General features: G+C 45.3%; 3 protein-coding genes across 6 annotated transcripts in view; 2 read left to right on the top strand and 1 right to left on the bottom strand.

Annotated features, from left to right (window-relative positions):
* Nucleotides 1-428: 428 nt before the first annotated feature.
* nphp3 (nephronophthisis 3) lies at nt 429-12,734 on the top strand. 2 transcript variants are annotated; one of them, XM_086101795.1, is made up of 27 exons: nt 429-1,114; nt 2,078-2,203; nt 2,270-2,420; nt 2,510-2,662; nt 2,807-2,940; nt 3,858-4,018; nt 4,097-4,253; nt 4,320-4,394; nt 4,496-4,666; nt 4,738-4,841; nt 4,941-5,055; nt 5,137-5,280; nt 5,351-5,448; nt 5,797-5,899; nt 5,970-6,052; nt 6,164-6,296; nt 6,423-6,587; nt 6,841-6,935; nt 7,033-7,155; nt 7,778-7,967; nt 8,083-8,324; nt 8,412-8,487; nt 9,543-9,670; nt 9,746-9,986; nt 10,453-10,578; nt 10,682-10,797; nt 11,054-12,734. In XM_086101795.1, the coding sequence occupies exons 1-27, from the start codon at nt 791-793 to the stop codon at nt 11,220-11,222; spliced, it is 3,903 nt and encodes a 1,300-aa protein (XP_085957921.1). In that variant the 5' UTR covers nt 429-790; the 3' UTR covers nt 11,223-12,734. The 2 variants fall into 2 exon arrangements, with proteins under 2 accessions (XP_085957921.1, XP_085957922.1); XM_086101796.1 differs by lacking the exon at nt 11,054-12,734 and having other exon boundaries at nt 9,746-9,909; nt 10,682-10,803.
* On the bottom strand, nt 12,697-16,508 carry uba5 (ubiquitin-like modifier activating enzyme 5). The gene is made up of 11 exons (XM_086101802.1): nt 16,219-16,508; nt 16,062-16,107; nt 15,891-15,980; nt 15,264-15,373; nt 15,076-15,162; nt 14,923-15,007; nt 14,743-14,847; nt 14,509-14,636; nt 13,662-13,797; nt 13,025-13,216; nt 12,697-12,948 (listed from the first exon to the last, which is right to left on the bottom strand). The coding sequence occupies exons 1-11, from the start codon at nt 16,365-16,367 to the stop codon at nt 12,871-12,873; spliced, it is 1,206 nt and encodes a 401-aa protein (XP_085957928.1). The 5' UTR covers nt 16,368-16,508; the 3' UTR covers nt 12,697-12,870.
* Nucleotides 15,294-23,853, top strand: part of acad11 (acyl-CoA dehydrogenase family, member 11) — a 21,611-nt gene continuing 13,051 nt past the window's right edge. For 2 of the 3 annotated variants that reach the window (XR_015098986.1, XM_086101798.1), the window contains exons 1-13: nt 16,741-16,982; nt 17,053-17,152; nt 17,639-17,764; nt 17,840-18,001; nt 18,154-18,318; nt 18,402-18,543; nt 18,640-18,761; nt 19,091-19,197; nt 19,435-19,561; nt 19,801-19,878; nt 19,973-20,111; nt 20,668-20,775; nt 21,376-21,474. Coding sequence is in view for 1 of the 3 variants with exons in the window: in XM_086101798.1 (XP_085957924.1) it covers nt 16,861-16,982; nt 17,053-17,152; nt 17,639-17,764; nt 17,840-18,001; nt 18,154-18,318; nt 18,402-18,543; nt 18,640-18,761; nt 19,091-19,197; nt 19,435-19,561; nt 19,801-19,878; nt 19,973-20,111; nt 20,668-20,775; nt 21,376-21,474 (1,597 nt within the window). In the remaining 2 variants the exon portion in view is untranslated. Of the gene's footprint in view, nt 15,400-16,740; nt 16,983-17,052; nt 17,153-17,638; nt 17,765-17,839; nt 18,002-18,153; nt 18,319-18,401; nt 18,544-18,639; nt 18,762-19,090; nt 19,198-19,434; nt 19,562-19,800; nt 19,879-19,972; nt 20,112-20,667; nt 20,776-21,375; nt 21,475-23,853 lie in introns of those variants that run through there. The other variant, XR_015098985.1, reaches the window with a different exon arrangement.

The following is a 23,853-nucleotide window of genomic DNA, read 5'->3' as shown; positions in this document are numbered from 1 at the left end:
CAAAATTGAAGGAATTCTGATCAGTTCCAAATATTAGTCAGTGTTCATTCAAAACGTGCAGGTTTTGTGCTGGACAGGAGAAAAAGCACAATATAACAAATTAATTACATGGTGTTAATTAGGGGCACTTGAAATGATGGCAGTTGTGCCCTGGTTAATCTTGAATGAAGCCACATACCCATACTTATAAGAATATGCAAACGTGTGTTATCAGTTGTCTATTCAAAGTCTTTGGGGGAAAATGGATTGTAAATTGTTGATTTTCAATATTGTACATGTTGTAGAACACCGTAATAGTGGAAAATATTCAGATATTATTCATTTTGCTTCACGGAAATCTGGTAATTAGACGTGATAACCCAGATAAATAATTTATTTTTGTTTTTTTAATCGACTTCTAGCTATTTTGTCCCATGTGAGTCCCCGTAGGTACAGCTTGTTACCAGGACAGCCAAGAAGAAGCTGAGAAGAATCTTTTTAGTTTAATTTAATTATTGAACGTGACAACGTTGCTGACATCGCGGTCTAGTTAAAACTAACACCAGGTTATCCTTTAAATGTGTTTTTTCCTCCAGACGTTAAATTCTTCTTTCTTTTTCCGCGAGCCATCCTCGTGATGCTAACGCTAGCTAAACCAGCAACAGGATATGGTCGGCGCTAATTAGCATGCAGCTTTTTGGTGGAACTGAACTCTTCCCAGAGCAGGCTTAGTTAATTAGTTTAATGACATTTTTACGGCTACTACTCGCACAATACTCCCCAAAAAGTCTAATAGGCCCCCTTAGCCACCATGGGCACGGCCTCCTCCCTGGTCAGCCCCGGGGATGTGATCGAGGACGGCTACGGGGGCGAGGGCGGCGAAGCGTGCGAGATCCCCGTGGAGGTGAAGCCCAAAGCCCGGCTCTTGCGCAGTTCCTTCCGCCGGGGACCTCGGGTGATTGGGGCCAGCTTTAAGTCGACGGGCTCCGTGGACCTCGAGTACGCCGCCGAGTACGAGCGTCTGCGCAAGGAGTACGAGATCTTCCGCGTGAGCAAGAACAACGAGATCACGTCTATGCAAAAGAAGGAGGCCAAGCTGGACGAAGAAAATAAGAGGCTGAGGGCTGAGTTACAGGTAGGATACAGCTGCAGTATCACACAGAGTTGCCAAAGAATGCTCGATATTTGTCTTTAAAAAAAGACTGGTGAAAGTAGAAATATTGTCCTTAAGTGCATCAAGACACCACTGAAGGGGATAGAAATACATTAAATTTGTTCCACCACCCCCTCAAGTCTTTGTAATGCGTTGTTTTAAAGGCAAATAGCACTCTATTGTGTTGTCCATCCATCAATTTTCTAATCCGCGTATCCTCACGAGGGTCAAGGGTGTACTGGAGCCTCTCCCAACTGTCTTTGGGCAGTAGGCTCGGTACACCCTGAACTGGTTGCCAGTCAATCGCAGTACACATGTACACAAACGACTATTCGCACTCACAATCATACATGGGGACAATTTCGAGTGCTCCATTAACCTGTCATGCATGTTTTTGGAGTGTGGGAGGAAACCGCAGCACCCAGAGAAAACCCACGCAGGCAGGGGGAGAACATGCAAACTCCACACAGGAAGCCCGCAGCTAGAATCAAACCCTGCACCTCTGCACTGTGAGGAGGATGTGCTAACCAGTCGACCACCGTGCCACCCTATGTCATATTGAACTTTATAAAAACATAACGCATTTTTATCAATGCATTCTGATTTTTTAAAAACGAGATTGCATCCATGTTGTCTCATTTGTTTTAATTCTTTATTTGAATGAACCTCAACATAATACCTTTTTATATGGCGACAAGTCTAGTGCAGCTGTGGTTAAAACTACAAAAACAAATAAAATCTTAAAATGTTGCACTGGTGAAGCACAAAATAATGATGGGTTGCAAAAAAAATATACGGTCAGATCCAATCAGTTTTTCCTCAACATACAATTTTCGTCAGCCTCTCTATCATGAGTAGAACCACCAAAAATTTGCAAGAACCCGCACTCCAAAACAAAGAGAAAATGTGCTATTTGGCTTTAAAATGTCCTCAATGTGACCCCAGGCTTTGCAAAAGACCTACCAGAAGATCCTAAGAGAGAAGGAGAGCGCCCTGGAGGCCAAGTACCAAGCTATGGAGAGGGCTTCCACCTTTGAGCATGACCGGGATAAAGTGAAGAGGCAATTTAAGGTATGTCATTAAAGTAGTCATTGAAATAGTTTCCTTCATGCTAATCTTCCCTTCGTTCACCGCAAGATCTTTCGGGAGACAAAGGAGAAGGAAATCCAGGATCTCCTTCGTGCCAAGCGGGACTTGGAGTCCAAAATGCAACAACTGCAAGCTCAGGGCATCCAAGTTTATTGTCCCAATGATTCCGATTCAGACGACAACCAAACTACTGTGACTGGTAAAGCCCACCCACTCTTAAGTGCAAAAACTGAGAAGGGTAAAACTTCCGACACCTTGTGACAGGCGATTGCCTTTTTGTGTCTCCAGCTGCTGGAACCCAGTGCGAGTACTGGAATGGCGGTGTGCTGGGAAGTGAGCCCTCTATGGGCAGCATGATGCAGCTGCAACAGACCTTCCGGGGACCAGAGTTCGCCCATAGCCTCATTGACGTAGAGGGCCCCTTCGCAAACGTGAGCAGAGGTAAGCAAGCGAGTAGAACGTCAGAATTTGAAACATAGACTGGTGTTCAAGGACGAAAGTCTGCTGAGGTAGGGTACATCCTGTCGGAAGTAGAATAGTCGTTTTTCCATCTTGCCCTAATGAGAAGCGATCGCATCTTTCTAGATGACTGGGATGCTGCGGTGGCCAGTCTGCTGCAGGTGTCCCCTCATGTGCCTCAAGCCTTGTGGAGCAACACGGTGCGCTGCTACTTCATCTGCACGCCGGAGACCAGAGCAGAGATGGAGATCTTTACAAAGGTGTGTATCCACGTGATGGGAGCAACCAAGTTTTCTGAAGTGGCATTTTTGCGGGATCTCGGTGTAAGAGGCGACATATATCGGGTACCTGACCACAGATGATGTCACCCGTGTGGGATAATAAAGGAAGAAAAGAGTTGTGGACTCTAACGTTATTTAAGGCGGCTTAAAATAGCAGTCAAATGCAAATGTAGTCTGATTCCGTTTTTGTTTGGTTGTTTTTTTCCCCAAAAGATGCATTCAGATGCAGTAGATTTTGGATTGATGAATACAGTAATCCATTGTTTATTGCGGTTAATGGGGACCAAAACCACCCGCGATAAACGAAAATCCGCAAAGTAGCGACCAATTAACATATATATTTTAAAAAATTGCCTCACCGTGGGCCTTTGCCTTGAGCAGAGCGCACTAACACACACACGCACGCCAGTGATCCCTCTGCGTGCAGCAAACGTGTTTATGATTAGTCAATTAAGGTTGTTTAGACAATTAAGGATGGAGAGACCTGCTTTTGTTCTTATAAGTCTCTCTCTCTCTCTCTCAGCAACACACAAACACTCACCTGCTCGCCCATCCATGCAAGGCGAACGAGCGCACACACGTACCCCACGTGGACCTTCCGTGCTTGAGCAAAGTGCCACACACTAGCATGCATAGTAAACAACACTTGACACTGATTTTTGCGGACTTCAAAAAAATATATATACAGTATATTTTTTTATGAATGTTTGAAAAATTCCGCGATGCACCGAAGCCGCGATAAACGAACCGCGAAATAGTGAGGGATCACTGTATACATTTCTACGTCCAGTATTTTATTTATTTATTTGCAGGCATTAAAAAATAATAATTCTGAAAAGATCTGTAAAATGGATGTCGTCCACTGTTCACGCCATCTCTTCATACCTTGAATACAGAAACACTCTCTGGTTCTGAGGAGGCTGTGTGAAGGTCTGGGACATTTCTACCTGAATGTCTGCTTCCACGAAGACAACGCCGCCTCGTTCGCATTGGCGCGCAAACAGGAGATCGAGAGGAGCTCCGTGTGCGTGCTTCTCCTCAAATCCACCGTCAACAGGTAACGCCAGTCCGCCGGCTTTGAGTAAAAACCTCCGTTTGAATTCCCGGCTCGTGTGATTCTGTTGTGATGTCGCAGCTCGGTCGTGGAGGATTGCGAGGAGGCTTTTGTGAAGAATCCAGACGGACATCCATTAGTGCTCTACCTCAGGACGGAAGGAGATGGCAACTTGTCCGGGCCCACCAGGAAGCTTCTGGAAAGGGTCAACGCTGCGGACAAGGCTGCTAAAATAAAGGTGCAGTATGCGGAACCGTTACCATTTTTGGTTGAGTGGGGGTAAATGTGTTGCACATGTGACCAGGTCTTGGACCATAGCGGTTCTGCTGAAGATGGAGCCAGCCTCATTTCTGCTCAGCTGGAGAAAATCATCAAACAGGTCCCCCCCCCCATGCGTGAATGCATACGTTCAATTCATGCAATATTCCCGTCGAGTTTTAAGGTCACCCTTTTTTTTTTTTTTTTTTTTCTCTGCTGTAGGAGTTGCTCGGTTTCGAAGGAGCGGACGCGGACCCAAAGGACTCCGCCGTCGAGGAGGGTCGCGAGGAAGACTCGGGCGACGTCCTGTGGGACCTTCACGACGAGCAGGAGCAGATGGAGTCCTACCAGCAGGCGTGCGGCAGCACCGGCTCACAGCTGGGCTTCCAAAAGGTTGAGCTTTTTTTCCTTCGTAGTTCCTCTCGATCGCCTCGGGCCCAATCGACATGCGGTGTTCTCCACAGTACGTGGACCGGCTCAACGACATGATCGCCACCCCTCCTCCGACGCCACCTCTGCTGGTGTCAGGCGGTCCGGGCTCGGGGAAGTCCCTTCTCCTTGCCAAATGGTAAGAAAAACTCGACTTTTTCTCAATTTGATACATTTCTCGTCGCCGTGTCGTTTCTAAGTGTGGAAAAGCAGCGTGAGCATTTGTTGTCCTCTGTAGGATCGAACTGCAGCAGAAGCAGTCCCCCAACACCTTGTTCCTCTCCCATTTCGTCGGGCGACCCATGTCCTCCAGCTCTGAGCCCGTCCTCATCATCAAGCGCCTCACGGTGAAAGTGAGATCACTTACCGCTTAGTTTTATCTTCCGAATTCAAAACCTCACAAGTGAGTTTGTTGTCCGACGGACGTGCCGTAGCTGCTGCAACATTTCTGGTCCATTTCGGGCTTGTCCATGGAGCCCAGCAAGATCCTGGAGGAGTTTCCACGCTGGCTCGAGAGGCTCTCGGCGCGCCACCGGGGCAACATCATCATCATCATAGACTCCATTGACCAAATCCAGGTCTCGCGTTAGCTTCGAGCGTGCGATTTCAGTTCGGAATGATAACATGCGCCTTATCTTCCTTCCCCAGCAAGCAGAAAGACACATGAAGTGGCTGATCGACCCGCTGCCCGTCAACGTCAGAGTGGTCGTGTCTGTCAACGTGGAGACGTGTCCTCAGGCGTGGCGGTCGGTCCTACACGTCACACGCGGCCGCCGTCTGTTGACTAGAAAAAAAAGGAGAGAACACATTGATATGCATTTCAGTTCATAACAAATACTAATTCATATTTCATGGCGAATCCTTAATATTTTCATGACACTTATGCAAAAAACAAAAAAAACAAAACGTAATTTAGCGGTGCCTGTCTGTCGACACGGGGTGTCCCCGCAAACTTGAAAATACTTATTTTCAGGAAATAAAAGATTCAGCAACAATTTGTACAGAACGGCCACGTGGAAAATAAACAGACAACATTTTTGTTTTGTTTTGTTTTTGGGCATTTTTTTAAGAAGCACATAATGGGCTCTCTCCAGGTTGTGGCCCACTCTCCACTTGGACCCGCTGAGTCCCAGGGAGGTCAGGAGTGTGGTGAACGCAGAGTGCCTAAGCTCGGACCTCCAACTCACCAAAGATCAGGTCGCAGCACCTCACTGCTACTTGTGTCCATCTCAGTGCGGTGGGAGTGACTCGAGTATGTATTCTCCAGGAGAAGAAGTTGGAGAAGCACTGCCGATCAGCGTCGACTTGCAATGCTTTATACGTCACACTGCTTGCAAGGATGAGCACTAGGTTCGCAATTTTTTTTTTTAAATTCAGTATTTGGAGAACAATCGGGCTGCCAATCAAACAAGATTTAAAAAAAAAAAAATCATTATCATTATTATTATTTTTAATGTGTAGTGGAGGATGGTCGCTGGAGAAGAGCCTCGAGCAGTGCCTGCAGTGTCAGGACACCTTGTCACTCTACCGCCTGGCGCTCAAAATGACGCTGGACTCCCTGGGCTCGGACGGAGAGCGACGCATCATGAGAGAGGTGGTCTACTCGGGAGGATGGAATATGGCTGCCATGAAGACAACAACAACAAAAAAAAAAATCGAATAACTCTAAAACGTCAGCGCTCACTGCTTAACCTGACGTTTGTTTTCATCTTGTGCGCAGATACTCTGCCTGCTGTACTCCAGTCACAATGGAGTGAGTGAGTCGGAGGTTCTCGATCTTCTCCCGGAGATGGAATTTCCAGCGCTGGCGTCGATGCTCTTTCGTCTGAGTCGACTCCGCGTGGTCGCCCTCCACTGCGGCCTCATCAGATTCCGACATCTGCAGGTACCCGCGCCCCATTGGTCCACATGGGCAGTCCTAAATAATGAATGCGACAAATGGATACTTACTGGAAACTTAGTACAAAAGTAAATGAAGCTTGAAATTTAGAAATGGAACGTTCTTCCGTGGCCAACATTTAATCACTCGAGAATGGCCTTTCTATTCGGATGATTCCATTTTGTCAACATTATTATGTTATTTACAATCCGCTTTGGTCAGAAAAAAAAAATAAAAATCTTCTCTTTTGTGTCACCAGGCGTGGGAAGCGGTGAGATTGGAGTTTCTGAGCGCAGGTTGCGGTTGCACGACATACAGGGAGAAGCTGATCCACTACTTCAGCCAGCAACTCAGGTGGCATCCGGACGGCCATCTTTGCTCTGGCGCAAACCCTCCATTCTCTCTTTTCATGTGAATTTCACTCATTTCATTGGACGTGCGTTTCTGGTAGTCATGATCACGTGACGTGGCGCGTCGCCGACGAGCTCCCTTGGTTGCTCCAGCAGCAGGAGGACCGCACCAAACTGCAATTGAGCCTTTTGAACCTGTTTGTCTCCCAGAACCTGTACAAGAGGTTTGTGTGTTCGCGTGCTGTCATAAGCTAACCGTAATTCCTAAAATCATGACCGGGCGTGAGTTATACGTTCCAGACCCACACGCATTTGCAGAAAATCAAATTACTGAAACTCACTTCAAAAAAAAATGTTGCTTTAAAATAGGCTGGGCAATATATCTTTATTGTATTGAAACGGAGATATGAACAGTCAAGATAGCGGTATGAACATTGAGACCAGTCACGTGACCCGTTACGGCTCCGAAACAATCGGGAGTCCGCACGCCTCGCCGTGCAATACATCAATGCATCGTCATGTGCGGGGCTGAGTGGTTATTATCCTTAAAGCACAGTTGGCGTACAGTGTGAATGTATTTATTTTTAATCTATTGCTGAGTTTAATGTTGAGGGCTGTCAGTCAGTTTTTAAAAAAATAAAATAAAATAAAACTACACTTTCCACATCTTTTTGGATTGATATTTTGTCACACACGGACCTTAAGTACAACTCCTACCTACTGAGGCATTGAAATCACAATAATAATAATAATAACCTCGTGATAGTATTCGATTCTTTAAAATGGATCGCGCAAACAAGCCGCCACTAGCCCCGCTTTGCCAAAAAATTCAAATTTGATCTTCAGGGGTCATTTCTCCGAGCTGCTCGCCTACTGGCAGTTTGTGGGCAAGGACAAAAGCTCCATGGCCACCGAGTACTTTGACTCGCTGAGGCACTACGAGAAGAACTGCGAGAGCGAGGACAGCATGACCAAGCTGGCCAACCTGTACGAGACGTTGGGACGTTTCCTCAAAGACTTGGGCTTGTCCAGTCAGGTGGGGGCCAGGTTTTTAATTGTCATGACACTTTTTCTTTTTTTTTTTTAAAGTTTAGGTTCATCCTGAAATGATGGCGTATAATCCACCTCGTTCTTTGTTTGTTCCCCGCTAGGCCGTAGCTCCTCTGCAGCGGTCACTCGAGATCCGAGAGACCGCCCTGGACCCCGACCATCCCAGCGTGGCGCGCTCTCTGCATCAGCTAGCCGCCGTCTACGTCCAGTGGAAGAAGTACAGCAATGCCGAGCAGCTGTACAAGCAGGCGCTGGAGATCAGCGAGAACGCCTACGGGGCCGAGCACGGCAGCGTGGCACGAGAGCTGGAGTCCCTCGCCGCACTCTACCAGAAACAAAACAAGTACGCCGGTGCCGCGGGTGGCTATTACAATGCTGCCGGCATCACTGATCCAGATGAGCCATCTACTTTTATCGTTATCTCGATTAGGTATGAACAGGCGGAGAAACTCAGGAAGAGGTCAATGAAGATCAGGCAGAAAACGGCTCGCCAGAAAGGCCATATGGTGAATATAGAAGTACCGCTATAGTACAGTAGTAGCGTAAGTTGAGGGGTTCGTTGTTTTTCAGTGGATGACTCCTCGTTACGAATGACAAAAGGAGAGATGGAATCCTTTAATGCAGTTTATTAAAAAGGGGGGGGGGGAAAGACGTCTGCACCGCAGCACGTTTGAGAGCACGACTCTCGTAACAAAAATCACTTCCTGCTTCTCTTACTTTCACAGCCAATCAGAAGCTATCAATATAAAAACACGTCGAAGCAATCATTAAACAACAGAATAGAATTTAGGAATGCTTAACATGAAACAATATGAAGCTCAAACATGAAATGATCATTAATAATATAACATAAGCTTACAGTAGCAGCTGCATCAACCACGGCATCATTCTTTCGGGACCTTCAGTGTACAACCTGTGACAGTTGTAATCTAAAAGTTAATTAAAATATGAACAATATCTCCTGGGTAAATGATAGTAAAATATATGCCACGATGAAAAAGAAATCCAAACTACAAAATGGAAATGTTCGAATTGATCAAATGTCAACATGTTAAAAATACAGTTGACAATGAAAAAAAAAAAAAAGACGACATTTCCACTGGAAAAAAATAGGTGGACATATCATACCAACACCCAGATGCTTATTACACATTTTTTGCTGGGCTTATTTTTTATTTATTTTTGGTTATGGAGGAGTGTCTCCACTTTGTGTCGGTAGGTGCGCAGCTTAAATTGTCACTGAACACAATCTTCTGTGAGTCTCGAAAGACGAGTGCAAATGCTCTAAAACGTCTGGCAAAATGAGGAGCTCTGCTTTGAAAACGGCTGCTTGTAAAGGACTTTATAAAGGATACTTAACAGTCGTAAAAAGAAATGACCTCGTGAGCACTGGCAGCCCAATGTACACCTGTCCAAATTCTTAAGTTTCTGAAAATAATGCCTGGCTTCGATTTACACCATCAGACGTGTTGGTTGAATGAGTTTATTATTAGAGCGGCCAAGGAAGCTGTACCTAATGTCGCAGCTGCTGAGTTATTTACCCGTGTTCTCCGCGCCGCAGTATGGCTTCACTCTGTTGCGTCGCCGGGCCCTCCAGCTCGAAGAGCTCACCCTCGGGACCGATTCCGCCGACTGCGCCCGGACCCTGAACGAACTGGGTGTGCTCTACTACCTCCAGAACAACCTGGAGTAAGTTTCACCCGCCCTCGCGACCCCTTCCGGGACCTTCCGCCGCATCACGTCTACTTTGCACGTTCTGACCAGTGCGGCCAAGGTGTTTCTGATGCGCTCGCTAGAGATGCGCCAGCGCGTCCTGGGCCCGGACCACCCCGACTGCGCGCAGTCCCTCAACAATTTGGCGGCACTGCACACGGAGAGGCGGGACTACGAGGCGGCCGAGGATATGTACGAGAGGGCGCTTGACATCCGTAAGAGGGGCCTCTCGCCGGACCACCCCTCGCTTGCCTACACGCTCAAACACCTGGCCATGCTCTATAAGCGCAGGGTGAGGTGTAAACATTCATTCATTCGTCTTTCATGAATCAGGCCTTGAAGCAAATTAATATAAAAATGCCTCAAATAATCGTCAGTTGAAAAATGAATCGATGCCTGACCTCCTAACACATCAGGGAAAAATAACAATGGGTGCTGGCTGGAATTATCTTTATTACTCACCATCCCTGCACAAGCATTTGTACAATTAAAGCACTCAACTAAATACTTCATTGTACAACAAACGAAAAAACGGACACGCCGTGATTTTAGGTCAATGAACTATTCGCAGTGTCTACAGAATAGCCTCTTTTTTTTTTTAAAAAGATCGTCACTTAGAAAAAATAAATAAAAGCCTCACCTCAAATAGCAGAAAGAAATTAGGAGGTGCTGCCACTTAGCTCTACAAAATGTTGATGGAAGTGATTGACGAAATAATTGATACATAGAAATCTATAATATGTGTACTGTATATGCAGGGGAAGCTGGAGAAGGCGGTGCCCCTCTACGAGCTCTCGCTGGACATCCGGGAAAAGAGTTTTGGGCCGAAACATCCCAGCGTAGCGACGGCACTGGTTAACTTGGCGGTCATCTACTGTCAGCTGGTGACCGCTGATTTTCGCTCTCCTAAATAAACGCACGCGGATGTATAAAATATATATTTTTTTTACACGGTCACGTGACGCTGTGCTTGCGTATGTTTATCAGAAGAAGCACGGCGAAGCCTTGCCCCTCTATGAGCGAGCGCTCAAAGTGTACGAAGATAGCCTGGGACGCTCGCATCCGCGCGTCGGGGAGACTCTCAAGAACCTGGCGGTGCTCAGGTATGTAACCTCAAAAACACTTTATTACCTCCACCAAGCAGTCATAACAATCAGAATGACATTTTTCGGCCAAGTGTGTGAAACGCACTAGGAATTTACTTCCTCAGTTGCACAACAGTAGACTTGGCGCGACTCAAAAGTAGCGGTCCACTTGCAACGGAGACAGAAGAGGTGCGGTGCTTTGCGTGGCAGCTGGTACTGCTCGGTTGAACGTCCGCCATCTTAGCTCTTAGCCTGACATTCTCCATTTTTGCAGCTACGAGGAGGGCGACTTTGAGACGGCGGCCGAGCTGTACAAGCGCGCCATGGAGATCAAGGAGGCGGAGCCGTCGGTGGCGTGCGGCAACGCGCCGTCGCGCCACTCGTCCAGCGCCGACACCTTCAGCCTGCGGGGACCTGCCCCCCTCCCACACGGCCCCAGGTGACCCCGTCACAGGTACGCTACCACTTGGGAAAAGTGGATTTGCACACGGAGCCTTTTAAGATTAAGATTAAGATATCCTTTATTTGTCCCGCAATGGGGAAATTACAATCAGAATTCAGAAAGGAAAACGCTGGGTAGGGAGAGGGAAAAAAAAAACCACGCTCGAACTATCCTCTTCTGAGGATAATTTAAGTCCAGGATAAAAAAGACCCTAGCACATAAATAAGCATATGACAGTTACAACAAGTCACAAGACATAACATGTAATTTGTCATTCGGAATCGTGAATACGTTTTCTATTTGCTTCAGGAAATGGTAGGACAGGGGTCGGCAACCCAAAAAGTTGAAAGAGCCATATAGGACAAAAACAAACAAACATGTCTGGAGCCTTCTATAAAACTTACAATGAAGGAAACATGCTGTATGTATGTAGGAGACTGGACTGTCTCGGAATTGTTTGTTATTCATTCCTTTGTTGTGTTTTCACAAACGCCCCCATAGAATTTATTTAGTAATTTCCTCGCTTGATTTTTTTGTTTTGGTTCATTATTTTCGCTTTTCTTAGTGTCAGTGAAGTGATCATTAACTTCCATCTTTCTGAGGCTGTCTTTGAACGCCTCTCGAGTCGAACGAGAAGAGAGAAGGCACGGAGTCGGACGCAGACGTGTCTGTGTTTGTCGAGACTGAAAGCATAAATAAAGTGTACGTTTTAAAAAGCCAACACCACAGCGCTCCTTTTTCGGAGCTGCAACGTGTATCTATATCTATTTGAGCTATATTAGCCTACTATCAGAATCTTTTTCCATTTTCAAACATTTGTTATAAAGCTCCAGTGAGCCACTAGATGTCGCTAAAGAGCCGCATATGCGGCTCTGGAGCCACGTGTTGCCGACCCCCGTGGTAGGATATGAATAATCAGTGTTAACTAAATTGTGAAAGATGTGACTTGGCCAAATAGTATTCAATACATGGAGTCCCTTTAATAATAGTTACTGCAACCATTTGAATATGATTTATCTATTGTCTTATTTGCTATACAATGGTTAGTAAGTGTCCCAATGTAAGGTTTATACAACAGCATTGAAAATGACCCAACAAATGTGGTGTTTCTGTCACCGTTAACATATCAGTATTTATCTTTGACCCAAATGATATTTTGACTGCTAAAATATTGACTGTTTTCTCAAAAAAAAAAAAAAAGTGCAATTTTTTAAGATGTGAAATTCTAGTTATTCACTTGCATTCCTGCTCATATTTGGGTTAAAAAATGGGATATTCCGGTTAAAATTAGCTCACTGAAGTTGAATGAGTCTGCATTAAGGCACTTCATGATGCAGGTGGTTTCATTAGGTGGCCTAACATAACAAAATTGTTGAATGGTCCAAATACAGTGCAATACTAGACTGTGTGACTTTGTATACTGTGTGTTTGTGTTGTAATATAATGTGATCAAGGCATTCAATATTCCACATGTATTCCTGCTAATAAATACTTTATTGAGATGTTAACAATATGAAGCATTGTGACCTTATGTCATGCATTCACCTTCTTTTTTGTTGTTGTCTTTATTCACAGTCAGTTATGGGATGTCATCCAACGTATGCCATGATAAATCCAGTATTTTTCTTTTAATTTGCCTAGCACGCAGCCTACAACTTTCTCATTTGAGCCATCAGGTCCTCCAGGCTCTGTTCCGTCTCTTCCACCAACTCCCCGTCACCCTTATTCTGTTTCCGACGAAAAACAAAATCAGAAGGTGACGACATTTCTAAGGCCATCGGTAATTGTTGGATGGGAACTGACCGCCATCGGGATGGTGTACGCCACGGTGATGCCTTCAGGGAGGTCGGCAACGGCAGCCGCCCCGGCCTGCGTCTCTTCGTTGGCCTCCTCCGATACCAGTTCAATCCCCCATTCGTTGTCCTCGTGCAGCACCTCCTCCTCCTCCTCCTCGACCTGGATCGCCTCATTCTTTGGTCGCTCCGCTTCCTGCGCCTGGCGGGGGGGACGCATTTGCAAGCGGGGTGCCATGTTAGCTCACCCGCAATGCTGCGGCTTGATTTAAGATGGGTTTGGATCGCATGTTTCAAGTAACAATTCAGATTTTTTTACTTTGCTCTCAAATGGTGCAATTAGGCAACACAATATTTCTATTTACACAAACGTAGGGCCTGACTGATATTGGATTTAAATTTTTTTTAACCCATTTGCTGATAACATAATACAAATAATAACATTCAAGCCTCTCCCCGAAAAAAACAACAAAAAAACGTTATGTGGACATCTGTGCATAAGTGGTTGTTTCCTATGTTTGGATGCGTGTCACTTGAAATGTACACCCAAAAAAAAAAAAAAAAAAACGGTTATAGGTATTGAAATAGAATTGGGCACATGCAGTGTAAATCCAGCGTCAATATCAGTGCCGTGAGATCAACTTTACCTTGTAGACGTCTTGCTGTCTCCGGCAGTGGCGATCGTTGCACTGCGGGTTGGGCTTCATGGCCATGCTGGGGAAGAAGTCCTGCATGGCGTTGTAGCCCAGGTAATAACTGACGCGCCCAAACTTCAACAGATATCTGCGAAACCGACAAAGTCCCGTTTTAGTGACAAAAATCCATGCATAGATCCTCCCCCTCAAACTAGTGAGTGCAATCATGAAATCAAATTGGTAAGTAAAACGAGGAGCAAAAAAAAGTGCATATTAAAAAAAAAAAATCACATTTTAATGTAGTTACTCCAAATTCTATATTCTTGACATTTGCTATAAAAAGGCAAATTTCCCAAATTTGAAAATAATTTTGGGAAAAAAAAAGTTTCTTCATGTTTTCAATAGAAAAAAAGCTTGAGAATAAAACATTCTAAAATAAGACTTAAAAAAATACTGAATGCAAAAAACTAATTCCCATTAAAATAGAATTAAAGAATTTAATTCATGAACTTTGTCTATGCAGTGCAAGTACTTAGAAAAATCCTTTATATTGCTTTTTCTTGTAGGGAAAAACAAAATATACCGGTATTTGTTTTAGAATTGAAAAAAAAATCAGTTTCCAATGAAGAGTGAAATTTTTCATCAAGCTTTTTTTTTAAATTACTACAAATATTTACTAAAATTCTTGTAATAACCGTACCCCCTCTAATAATTTTTCCAGTCATTGTCTCTACTTTGTAACAAAAGAATGACAGTGTATGATGATACTACATAGTTTGTCACAGTTTTCTGTTGTGACAGAAGTAGGGGGGGGGGGGGGTGGGGACAGATTTTTGGTGCAGCTGTGTATGGAATTTACTTTAGGACATTTTGGACCAGGATGCCAGCGACGACGCCCATAGTGGTGGGCAAGCTGGCAGCGCACACGCCCTCCCTCTTGAGGGTCTTCTCATCAATGTTGGCTGCCACCACCAGAGGGGGAGCGCACTGCACAATCACACAAATCAAATACTGACTTTGTATCAACAATTGCAATTATGTAGCTGTTAGCCTCCCGGGAAAAGGTGTGTGTATCTGTTTGTGCGTTTTTTACAGCAAAGCATGCCGTCTCTCCCGGGTTGATGAGCTGTATGTGTCCCGACACGGCGTTCTCGCTGACTCCGGACTCCATCCAGGTCTGACCCAATTCGTTACAAGCCTTCACAAAGAGGAGAGTTCGACAATCACACCCACAAAAGCCACCCCAAAAAATGTTTTGCTGGTCACTCCTTACTGTATTGATGGCCATGCGGGCCTCGAAGTTGTCCACGCAGCTCAGGACTAAATCCACGGGCTTGCCGTCCTCCAGGCCTCCGTGACTTAGAAGACAAGAGAAGTCAAGACGCTTCCACTAAGCGCGGAGGAGAGAACGCGAGGAAAAACTCACCTGAGACGCTCCATGAAGTGGTTGAAATTGTCCAAGGTGGTGATGTTGTAGTTGTGCGTCTCAAACGACACGTCTGGATTGATGTTTCTGGATCAGGGTGTGGTCAAGAACAGGTAAACAAAAAAAAAAACATCAGCAATTTTTATTGTGATGATTACTTTATTGAATATGCCATTAATATGTGGTACCTGAGTGTGTGTTCAGCAGCCTCCACCTTGCTGAGGCCGGCCTGGTGAGGCTGGAAGAAGAGTCGGTTCATGTTGGCCAGCTCCACCTTGTCGTAGTCGAACAGCAGCAGCTGGGAAGATGTGGACACAACATTAGGTAAGCCTGCACTATCTTGTATCAATAAAATGACTAGGTGGAGCAACTACAGTCTCTCCAACTACAGAGTACTGGAATACATTAGAAAATCTACATTTGGTGAGAACTGTGATTATCTTAATATAATATATTTAATTATTTTGGTGTCCATGTAGTATAGTGGAATCAATAATGTCACTCTTTAGTGTAAATCGATACTGTAACCTATCCATATTATCTCTAAAAGTTTAATATTTTGAACTAGGAAAAAGTTACATGTGATTATGATAGCTCATGTTTTATGGATAATAGTAATGAATGAGTAAGTTTTCATCAATTCGTAATGTACCACCAAGACACCATCTGTGACTCTTTTCCATTTTATTTGGAAGAAATGTGTTGTTTCCCCATAGCTTTCCCCTAAAATAATAAAAATAAATATTTTTTGCACAATACAGGTATACCTAATAATCTGATCAACTCATGATAGGAAAAGAGCTCTGCATTATTACCTTACCGATGCCACACCTGGTGAGCATTTCGGCCGTCACGCTGCCCACTCCCCCGACGCCCACCACGGCTACAGTGAACGTCCGGATGCTCTGTCACACACATTGGACAACAATATTTTAACAAAACGTTCAGAATTTTGAACGGGATGTCCAAGGGTAGCAATTGCTAACCTCGTAATTATCAACGATACCCATTCTCTTCAGAGCCATCAGACGACTGCAAGGACGAGTTAAAAAAAAAAAAAAAAGCTTGAATGAGTCACCAGTCTCCCAAAGGGCGCGGCACCTCCATAGCACATTTAAAATTCGTATAAAAATGAAACATTACCTATAAGGGTTGGAATCCACAACTTCTGCGCTCATCTTTTTAATTTTGGGTCGGTAGAGTTGCTCGGTGGCGCATTGCTTTTGCTTACACTTGATCAGTTCGTTCTCCAACTCCCTCACGCGCAGCTTCAGTTCCTCCATCGTTGCCATAAGGGCTCCCAAAAGCTAACAATTAAAAACCAAAAAATGGATGTACATACATGTAATAACGTAACACCCAGATGACAACAATCGACCCGGTAAAGTACACGTCTTCACAAGTCCAATCAGCTGTCAGGATGTGTGTTACAGCATATCAAGTTCGTGCGGAAATACAGTGACCAAAACAGATCCTGCCTAACTTGCCACAACACATGACACGTATTTATTTTGTTGTAAATAAAACTACATTATTCTTCTATTATAACTTGCCACAACACATGACACGTATTTATTTTGTTGTAAATAAAACTACATTATTCTTCTATTATTACTTTGAGTATAAACAATGTTAAACCCCCCCCCCCCCCCCCCCCCCCCCCCCGTTTGTGTGTTTGAGTCGAATGTGCGGCGGAGCAAATAACCCGACCAAGCCAGCGACCTTGTTGACTAGCAACTTCTAGAAAATAATTAATCCACTTTCTAATCATTTCAAGACTAAAACATGGGCGAAAGGACGACTGCGGTACGACCGCAGCATCAATTCGACGAGGATAGACTTAAAGAGTATCTGTCTGCGAAGTCGTTCGTGTCAAACGAGGACACGCTCGTTGTCAGACAGTACAGGTGAGTTTGTCGTTTGGGTCACAATTAAGTTGACAACTTTCTTGAGCTAACATGCTAATCGCCTTTCCAGTGCGGGGCAGTCCAATCCAACTTTCCTGATTCAGACACCCTCCAAAAGTTATGTTTTGAGGAAGAAGCCACCTGGTGCGTTGTTACCAGGTGCCCACAAGGTAGAAATTGACGAACAAAATCACGACATACTTTACGTTACTGCGCTCTATGTCATAAATTGTTTGTAGGACTAATAATACTTGTGCTGCAGGACTGCCATTAATTCTTTTCAAACTTCAAAACCATTGGACCTCCATTTCATTTAATGAAAATAAATTTAGCATTGTAACTTTGTTGACATGTTCCTACATACCGAAAAAACTGAGTTAGCCTGTCATGAAAAGTTTAAAAAAATGTTTGTCATGCAGTTAAACCTATTTGACACACGGATCCATCAATCATTATACAGAGTGAACGTTTTAAACCTTAATTTTAAAAAAAGTTGATGGTTACAGTTTGCAAAAAAAAAAAAAAAAAAGAAAACCCCAAATTTACTGTCTCGGGAAATTAGAATAGTACAGGGGGACAAATTAAAAATAATGTTTCAACAGAAATAGAGAGTATCAAGATAAATCTACATTCATAGTAAATGGTTTTGTTCTCAGGTGGATAGGGAATATCGTGTTCAGAAGGCCTTGCATTCCGCTGGATTCCCTGTGCCTCGGCCCCTCCTGCGCTGTACCGACATCGACGTCATCGGAACAGAGTTCTACCTGATGGAGCACATTGTGGTGAGTTTGAAAAGGTATGCGGCACTTCTGAAATGTAAACTAATAAATTAGCTAATGGACGCGATAATTGAGCAGGGACGCATATTTTGGGACCTTCGTCTGCCCGGAGTGATCCCGGCAGAGAGGGCGGCTCTGTACGTGGCAGCAGTGGAAGTTCTGGCCAAACTGCATTCACTGGACCTGGCATCGCTCAAGCTGGATGGTTATGGAAAAGGAATAGGATACTGTAGGAGACAGGTAATTCAAGGATTTTCGGCTATTCATTCAAAATGTTCTCAATATTTCCTTTCTTAGAGACCCAATTTGTTTGTATACAAGCAATTCAAAAGAAGTCAATTTACAATATGATGTCCTCTTGAATAAAATTTGTGGTATGTCTTTTCTTCAAGGTGTCCACATGGACCAAACAGTACACGGCGTCATCTCACAGAGACATCCCTGCCATGAATGAGCTTTCCGTGTGGTTGATGAGCAATCTGCCCGCCGACGATCAGGAAGTCACGCTGGTCCACGGAGATTTCCGAGTGGACAACTTGGTATTCCATCCGACCGAGGTACAGTGCGCCGTCTTATCGCGACTGTCACATTCTCTCATGAGACTGTTACAGGGCGACGTGCGTTGTCGTGGCCCCTTTAGGCTCGTGTGTTGGCGGTGCTGGACTGGGAGCTGTCTACCACTGGGCAGCCTCTGGCAGACCTGGCCTATTTCCTCATGCCTCACTACTGGCCCTTAGGCCTCAACATTCTGAGCTCTATGGGTAGCTTGAAAGGAATAGAAGGTCTGAACTAAGACAAAGCTCGATATCGAAATAAAAACAATAGACCAGTTTATGAAATGTTTGTGTGCGTGTGTGCGTGCGTGCGTCCTTGAGCAGGGACTCCCACAGTGGACGACCTGATTTCCGTTTACAGACGCTGCCGTGGGATCCCGTCCACTTTGCCAAGCTTGAATTTCTACTTGGCGCTCTCCTTGTTCAAGATGGCAGGAATCGCTCAGGTATTAGTGGAGTTATAAATGAGTCTGAGATTGTCAAGAATTCTCTGACTGCGTGGCGTTTCTCATTCATTCACTTTGAATTTGTGAATTTAAAGATAACTCTACAAAGATTTCTGGATGGGGACAAGACATTTCTGTACATTTTATGACATATGGATGTAAAAGTAAAATGTACAATTTTTTTTTTCACCGCTGGATGAGTCTCGGGGGCAGTTGTGAGGGGCACCAAAACATTTAACAAGTCCCAAGTTTCCAAAATCTGTATGAAGTCCCTGCATCCATTCTGTCATATCTCTCATTCGCTCTTGTTTTTTTCCCTCTCCATCAAGGGTGTTCATGCACGCCACCTACTGGGCAACGCCAGCGCTCCAAATGCTGCCGAGTTAGGCCAGTGCGTCGAGCCCTTGGCTGTGCTCGCCCTGCAGCTGGCGCAGAGGTTTGTTATTGCTCTATTCCCGTGTCTGGTTTACTTAAGTGTGAACACGTTTCCCCTTGACACCACCGCAAATGATTGTCCGGTACGGTCGCGTATTAAAGAAATCCGATTCGTTCCACTTGCCGCTGAAAGATTTTGCCAGGAAAGATTGGAATCGCATGTTTGGAATTCCGTATCCAGCTGCCGCCGCTTCCGCTTGCGACGGCTGACTTGCGTCTCGCTCGTCTGCCCTTGCAGCCGGCCTCGCCGCAGGCCTCCGGCGACTCGGCGGGAAGCCGGGCTCTTTCTGCAGACGGCCAAGGGCCGGGCGGTGCTCCGGCAGGTGAAGGACTTCATGAGACAACACGTGCTTCCCGCGCAGAAGGTCAGCGCCGAGACCAAGCGGCCCATTGTTTGGGGCCCCCTCTTTTCCCATTCGACCTTTGGACCTTGTTCGTCGATTAGCACAGATTCTCCGGGCGAGAGAACAAGCCCTCCATTGATTTCGCATATAATACAACGCGCCCAGTCATCACCTTTGGCCCGGCACCACCACCGTCTCTCTTTTGTGGTTGATGAAAGGAAAGAAAGTAGAAGAGTTTCATGGCATGTTTGAATATGCAGGAAGTCACGGAGTACTACGTCAAATACGCTCACTCGCCCCTGAGATGGAACACCCCCCAAATAATAGACCATCTAAAGGTAAGTCTGAAGGGGGCTTAAACGTTTTGGGTTCTCTGAAGTCCAACTTCAGAGCACCACAGCGGAATAGCGTCGTATGCGTTTGCGTGGTCAGGTGAAAGCTCGAGAAGCAGGATTATGGAACCTCTTCCTGCCGGCGGCCAGCGGCCTAACTCAGCTGGACTATGCTTACATCGCCGAGGAGACCGGACGCTGCCTCTTTGCTCCGGAGGTCTTTAACTGCCAGGCGCCGGGTAAACATCCTGCACGCTTTCACACCCCCATCGACACGACCGGCGGCTCAGGAAATTCACCAAAACTGATTGATGTGTTTTCTTTAAGCGGATGCGGAGTCCCACTTGGATGAATGGACTGAAAAGACACAGGAAGTGTGTCATTTGAAGGTTCATTTCCAGGGCTCGTCCAAAAGCAAACCATCCATCCATTTTATATAGTACTTGTCGACACGACGAACCGAAGCCGACCCCTTTCGACAAACAGCCATTCACGCCGTGACAATTTAGCGCGGTCACCAACCTTTTTGAAACCGAGAGCCACTTCTTCATCTCTCCCAGTTCGATATCCATGTTTAAATAATAAATGTGCTCAAGTTACTCGTAATTATATGTGGTGATGAATAATTCATGATATTCATCTTTGTGAAGACACAGACGGTGTCAATGATTTCTTCTCGTGATGTAACAAGAGTTTAAGAGGCCTTCGAAGTGCTCACTTCACGTTGATTTCAAAATGGCCGCCACTTTGGACGTGTGCTCTGAATATGCGACGCTTGACTTTCCCTCTCACCAGACACGGGCAACATGGAGGCGCTGCACACGTTTGGCAGCGAGGAACAAAAGAAGATGTGGCTGGAGCCTCTGCTCAGAGGAGAGATGCGCTCGTGTTTCTGCATGACAGGTGACTTGACGCCTTGGCGTGACCGACGAGTGCCGCGTTTGTTGATCCGAGGGCCACATGTCGGCAGGAGAAGCGAATGCTCTTTTGGGCGGCGCTTTATTTCTTAAAAATCTTTGGGGCGGTTCTCTGCCGAGCGTTCCCCGAGTCGTTTCTCCCAGTGTTCCCGTCCCATTCGGTTGCTACGCTGCGTGAAAACAGCCGCTGGCTCGAGTTAATCAGAGCGGGCGTGAACACCCCCACCTCCCCCGGGGCTTTTCCATACACGTCATTACTGTGTCTCGTTTTGCTGGATGTTTAGCTGATTTTCAAGGACACGGTGTCAGGCCAACGTGTAATGACCGTAAGGAGTCTCTTTTGCTGCAAAACAACCAGAAAGCGCACAATGAAAGTGAAAAAAAAAAGTCACTGTTTTTAAGCTTCCAATATTATTACAAAAGCACTCTGAAAGGACCTTTCTTTACTATCCTTAAAATGAAGAAAAGTTTTTTGTTTAGTTTTTTTTTTTGGGATGAAGGCCTCAATTATCCTTAAAATTGCCTTCGCTGCATTGTTCAAATTTGTCCATTAACTCGAAACTCAAACTGAGTCGTGGTTCCCCAGAGCCCGACGTGGCGTCCAGCGACGCGAGCAACATGGCCTGCAGCCTCCACCGAGAGGAGGACCAGTTTATCATCAACGGAAAGAAGTGGTGGAGCAGCGGTGAGTTGTGCCCTTCTTTGTCTTTATTTACATGAGTCATCGAACGTGACGCCGCACGCGATGGCAATGCTGGATGCGTTGTTTTCCGAGACCGATGACATGCGTGCTCACTTGAGCGGAGCTGTGACTCAGCTTGGCCGAGTCAACATATTTTGTTTATTGGACGTGTTTGAATTGGATTGAGCAAAGTGCTCTTTAAATATTAAGATGTTTATGGGTCTGGTTGGGGCCCCTCTGCTGTGTGACTGTGGAAGGTTTTCCGGCACTCTTGGACCGAAAAAAGATTTTCTATTTTTAGCAGCTTGAAAAATTTGTCGTTTTGGGACAGTCACGGACTGTGTGTGTGTTTGTGTGTGCAAATATGTCAATTTTTTTGGGGTGCTGCCAAGGGCCTATGATGTGTGTATGTTTGTCAGAGTTCAGCAGCTGAAGTTGTCATGTGATGGAAATCTTTTAACTGACGGCGTCATTGACATTTAGGTTTTTTTTGGGGGGGGGGGGCGGGGAGGTCGCAATTAACCAGTTTCATTTCAAAACATTTTGATGGACCAGCCGTGAAGAAAAATAATAATAAGAATACAAATGATTGATGAATGAACTCTTATAAATAGAAGTCGGCATTAGGCTGAAAGTCGTTTTTGTAATGAGAGCAGCCCTGTTGTTTTTCTCCTCAACGGACTGAGCCGTCTCATCTTGCATTTTATCGCGCGTTGTGAGACGAGACATCGTCGCCGGGAGGGCTCCACCAAGTTGAGCTTTTCTCTGGTTTCACTGTCTCAATTTCTTTTGTTGTACAGTATTTGATGATAGACCAGTCTCATTTTTCAAAAAAAAAAAACCCAAAACATTTCCACTCCCGTTGTAGCATAAAACAGCCACAAGGGTGAATTAGTCTTCTCCACTCTCATTCCGCAAACAATATGAATCGGAATATAGTGGGGGCTATATTATTGCAAAGGGAATGTTTGACTTGACTCCCGTTTTTAAGGACATCATCTTTACACTTCAGGTTGAGTGTTTTAATTGTTTAAAACATTTTTGATTGTTGTTGTACATACTGCCTTCTGCATTTCAAGGATTTGCCGTGGTGACATTTTGAATCTGGAACTGATCATTCCGCTCTCCTGCGTGATGTCAAACTGCTTTGCGATAATATCGACCTCGGAGCTTCTACCGTATCTCGCATCCCGCGTGCTCTGAGGGGCTTCCAACTGGCGAGGCCAATTTTGTGACAAGCGCTAACACCCAAAGCTCGCATGCATGTCGGAGATGTTGATCGTGCTCGTCCAAATGATCATCTACTGACCGACGCCCCTGATGTCAATCCAAGAATCTCTTTGTTTGTTTGGCTTTTGCACCACCCCCCCCCCCCCCTTGCCCCTGTTCGACTGAGAGAGGGTGTGAGCTTTCGTGAAGTCCACTGTCCAACAAATCTCTCGCTTGGGAACGTTTGAAACAATCCTGCGATGTCGTGCCTCTAAAGCAGTAATAGGGAGGAAACTATTCTATGATAAACATTTGCTCGACTGCTCTTTTATATCGTAAATGGCCCTTCTAGCAGTTGATATCATCATTCTCCAGGGAGTCATAACATCTCTGCGTCGCTACAGTTCCACAATAAACAAAAGTAGACATTTGTTGACAATAACCGAGTTTCGTCGCAAGGGTGTTTCCCCCCCTCCCAAAGTGTCCTCTCCCGGGCTTTGGATTGCGTTTCTCCAATGGCATCCCTGATTATGACGCAGCAGTTTTCTTTCCATTGTCTCCCTGTAAAACAGCACGCAGGACACGGCGATCCCTTCCAAATGGTTGCGGTGTACCCTTTGAGTTTAGCCAGCGCGGTGGAAAGAGGATGACTAACAGGTACCGGCGATGGAAAGAATGATAATCTGTCGAATTCCGTTAAGGCGGGAGCAGACTCCAGCTTGCTTTTTTTTTTTTGTTGGTGTTGTTTTTCTATTTGGAATGAATTGCCGTTGAAAAGGGAAGAAAAAATGTATGCTCTTATAAATTAGCCACGTTATTGAACCCACCAGAGCTTGCCGTGATTAAAGATTGATCCTCCGGACTAATTTAAAATAATATATTCAATATCGTCGTCTCTGGCATATTTAAGCTATTTTCATTCTATGCGGCCAAAATGCCTGGAACTGAAATTCAAACTTGGGGGGCGGGGGGAGAAGCAGAATTTCCCAATAATATCCTTTTGGGTCTCGCAAGTGTTACTATGACGACCATTGGAGGACCGATTATGGTCCCTCGTCGGAAAAATTGACACGAGAGCAACATATTAGTCTTTTTAATTCAATCAACAAAACATACAATAAAGACCAAGTGCAACGGTTAGCCTGTGCCTGCAAACACTTGATGTATGAGAAT

The sequence above is a fragment of the Hippocampus guttulatus genome, chromosome 21 (genome assembly GCF_054856545.1).
Source record: "Hippocampus guttulatus isolate MCC_2025c chromosome 21, RoL_Hgut_1.0, whole genome shotgun sequence".
Classification (NCBI taxonomy): Eukaryota; Metazoa; Chordata; class Actinopteri; order Syngnathiformes; family Syngnathidae; genus Hippocampus; species Hippocampus guttulatus.
Note: the sequence above shows the minus strand (reverse complement) of the source record. Positions and strands in the feature narration are given on the sequence as shown.

Bases quoted from the DNA above. Each gene is read 5' to 3' on its own strand.
- nphp3 (XM_086101795.1), top strand. From the start codon at position 791: ATGGGCACGGCCTCCTCCCTGGTCAGCCCCGGGGATGTGATCGAGGAC. The intron at 4,395-4,495 runs GTCCCCCCCCCC...TCTCTGCTGTAG, and splicing joins TGGAGAAAATCATCAAACAG to GAGTTGCTCGGTTTCGAAGG. The intron at 5,900-5,969 runs GTCGCAGCACCT...TGTATTCTCCAG, and splicing joins TCCAACTCACCAAAGATCAG to GAGAAGAAGTTGGAGAAGCA.
- uba5 (XM_086101802.1), bottom strand. From the start codon at position 16,367: ATGGCAACGATGGAGGAACTGAAGCTGCGCGTGAGGGAGTTGGAGAAC. The intron at 15,163-15,263 runs GTACCACATATT...ACCCTGATCCAG, and splicing joins GCTGCTGAACACACACTCAG to AAACATCAATCCAGACGTGT. The intron at 12,949-13,024 runs GTCAGTTCCCAT...CGTCGGAAACAG, and splicing joins CGTACACCATCCCGATGGCG to AATAAGGGTGACGGGGAGTT.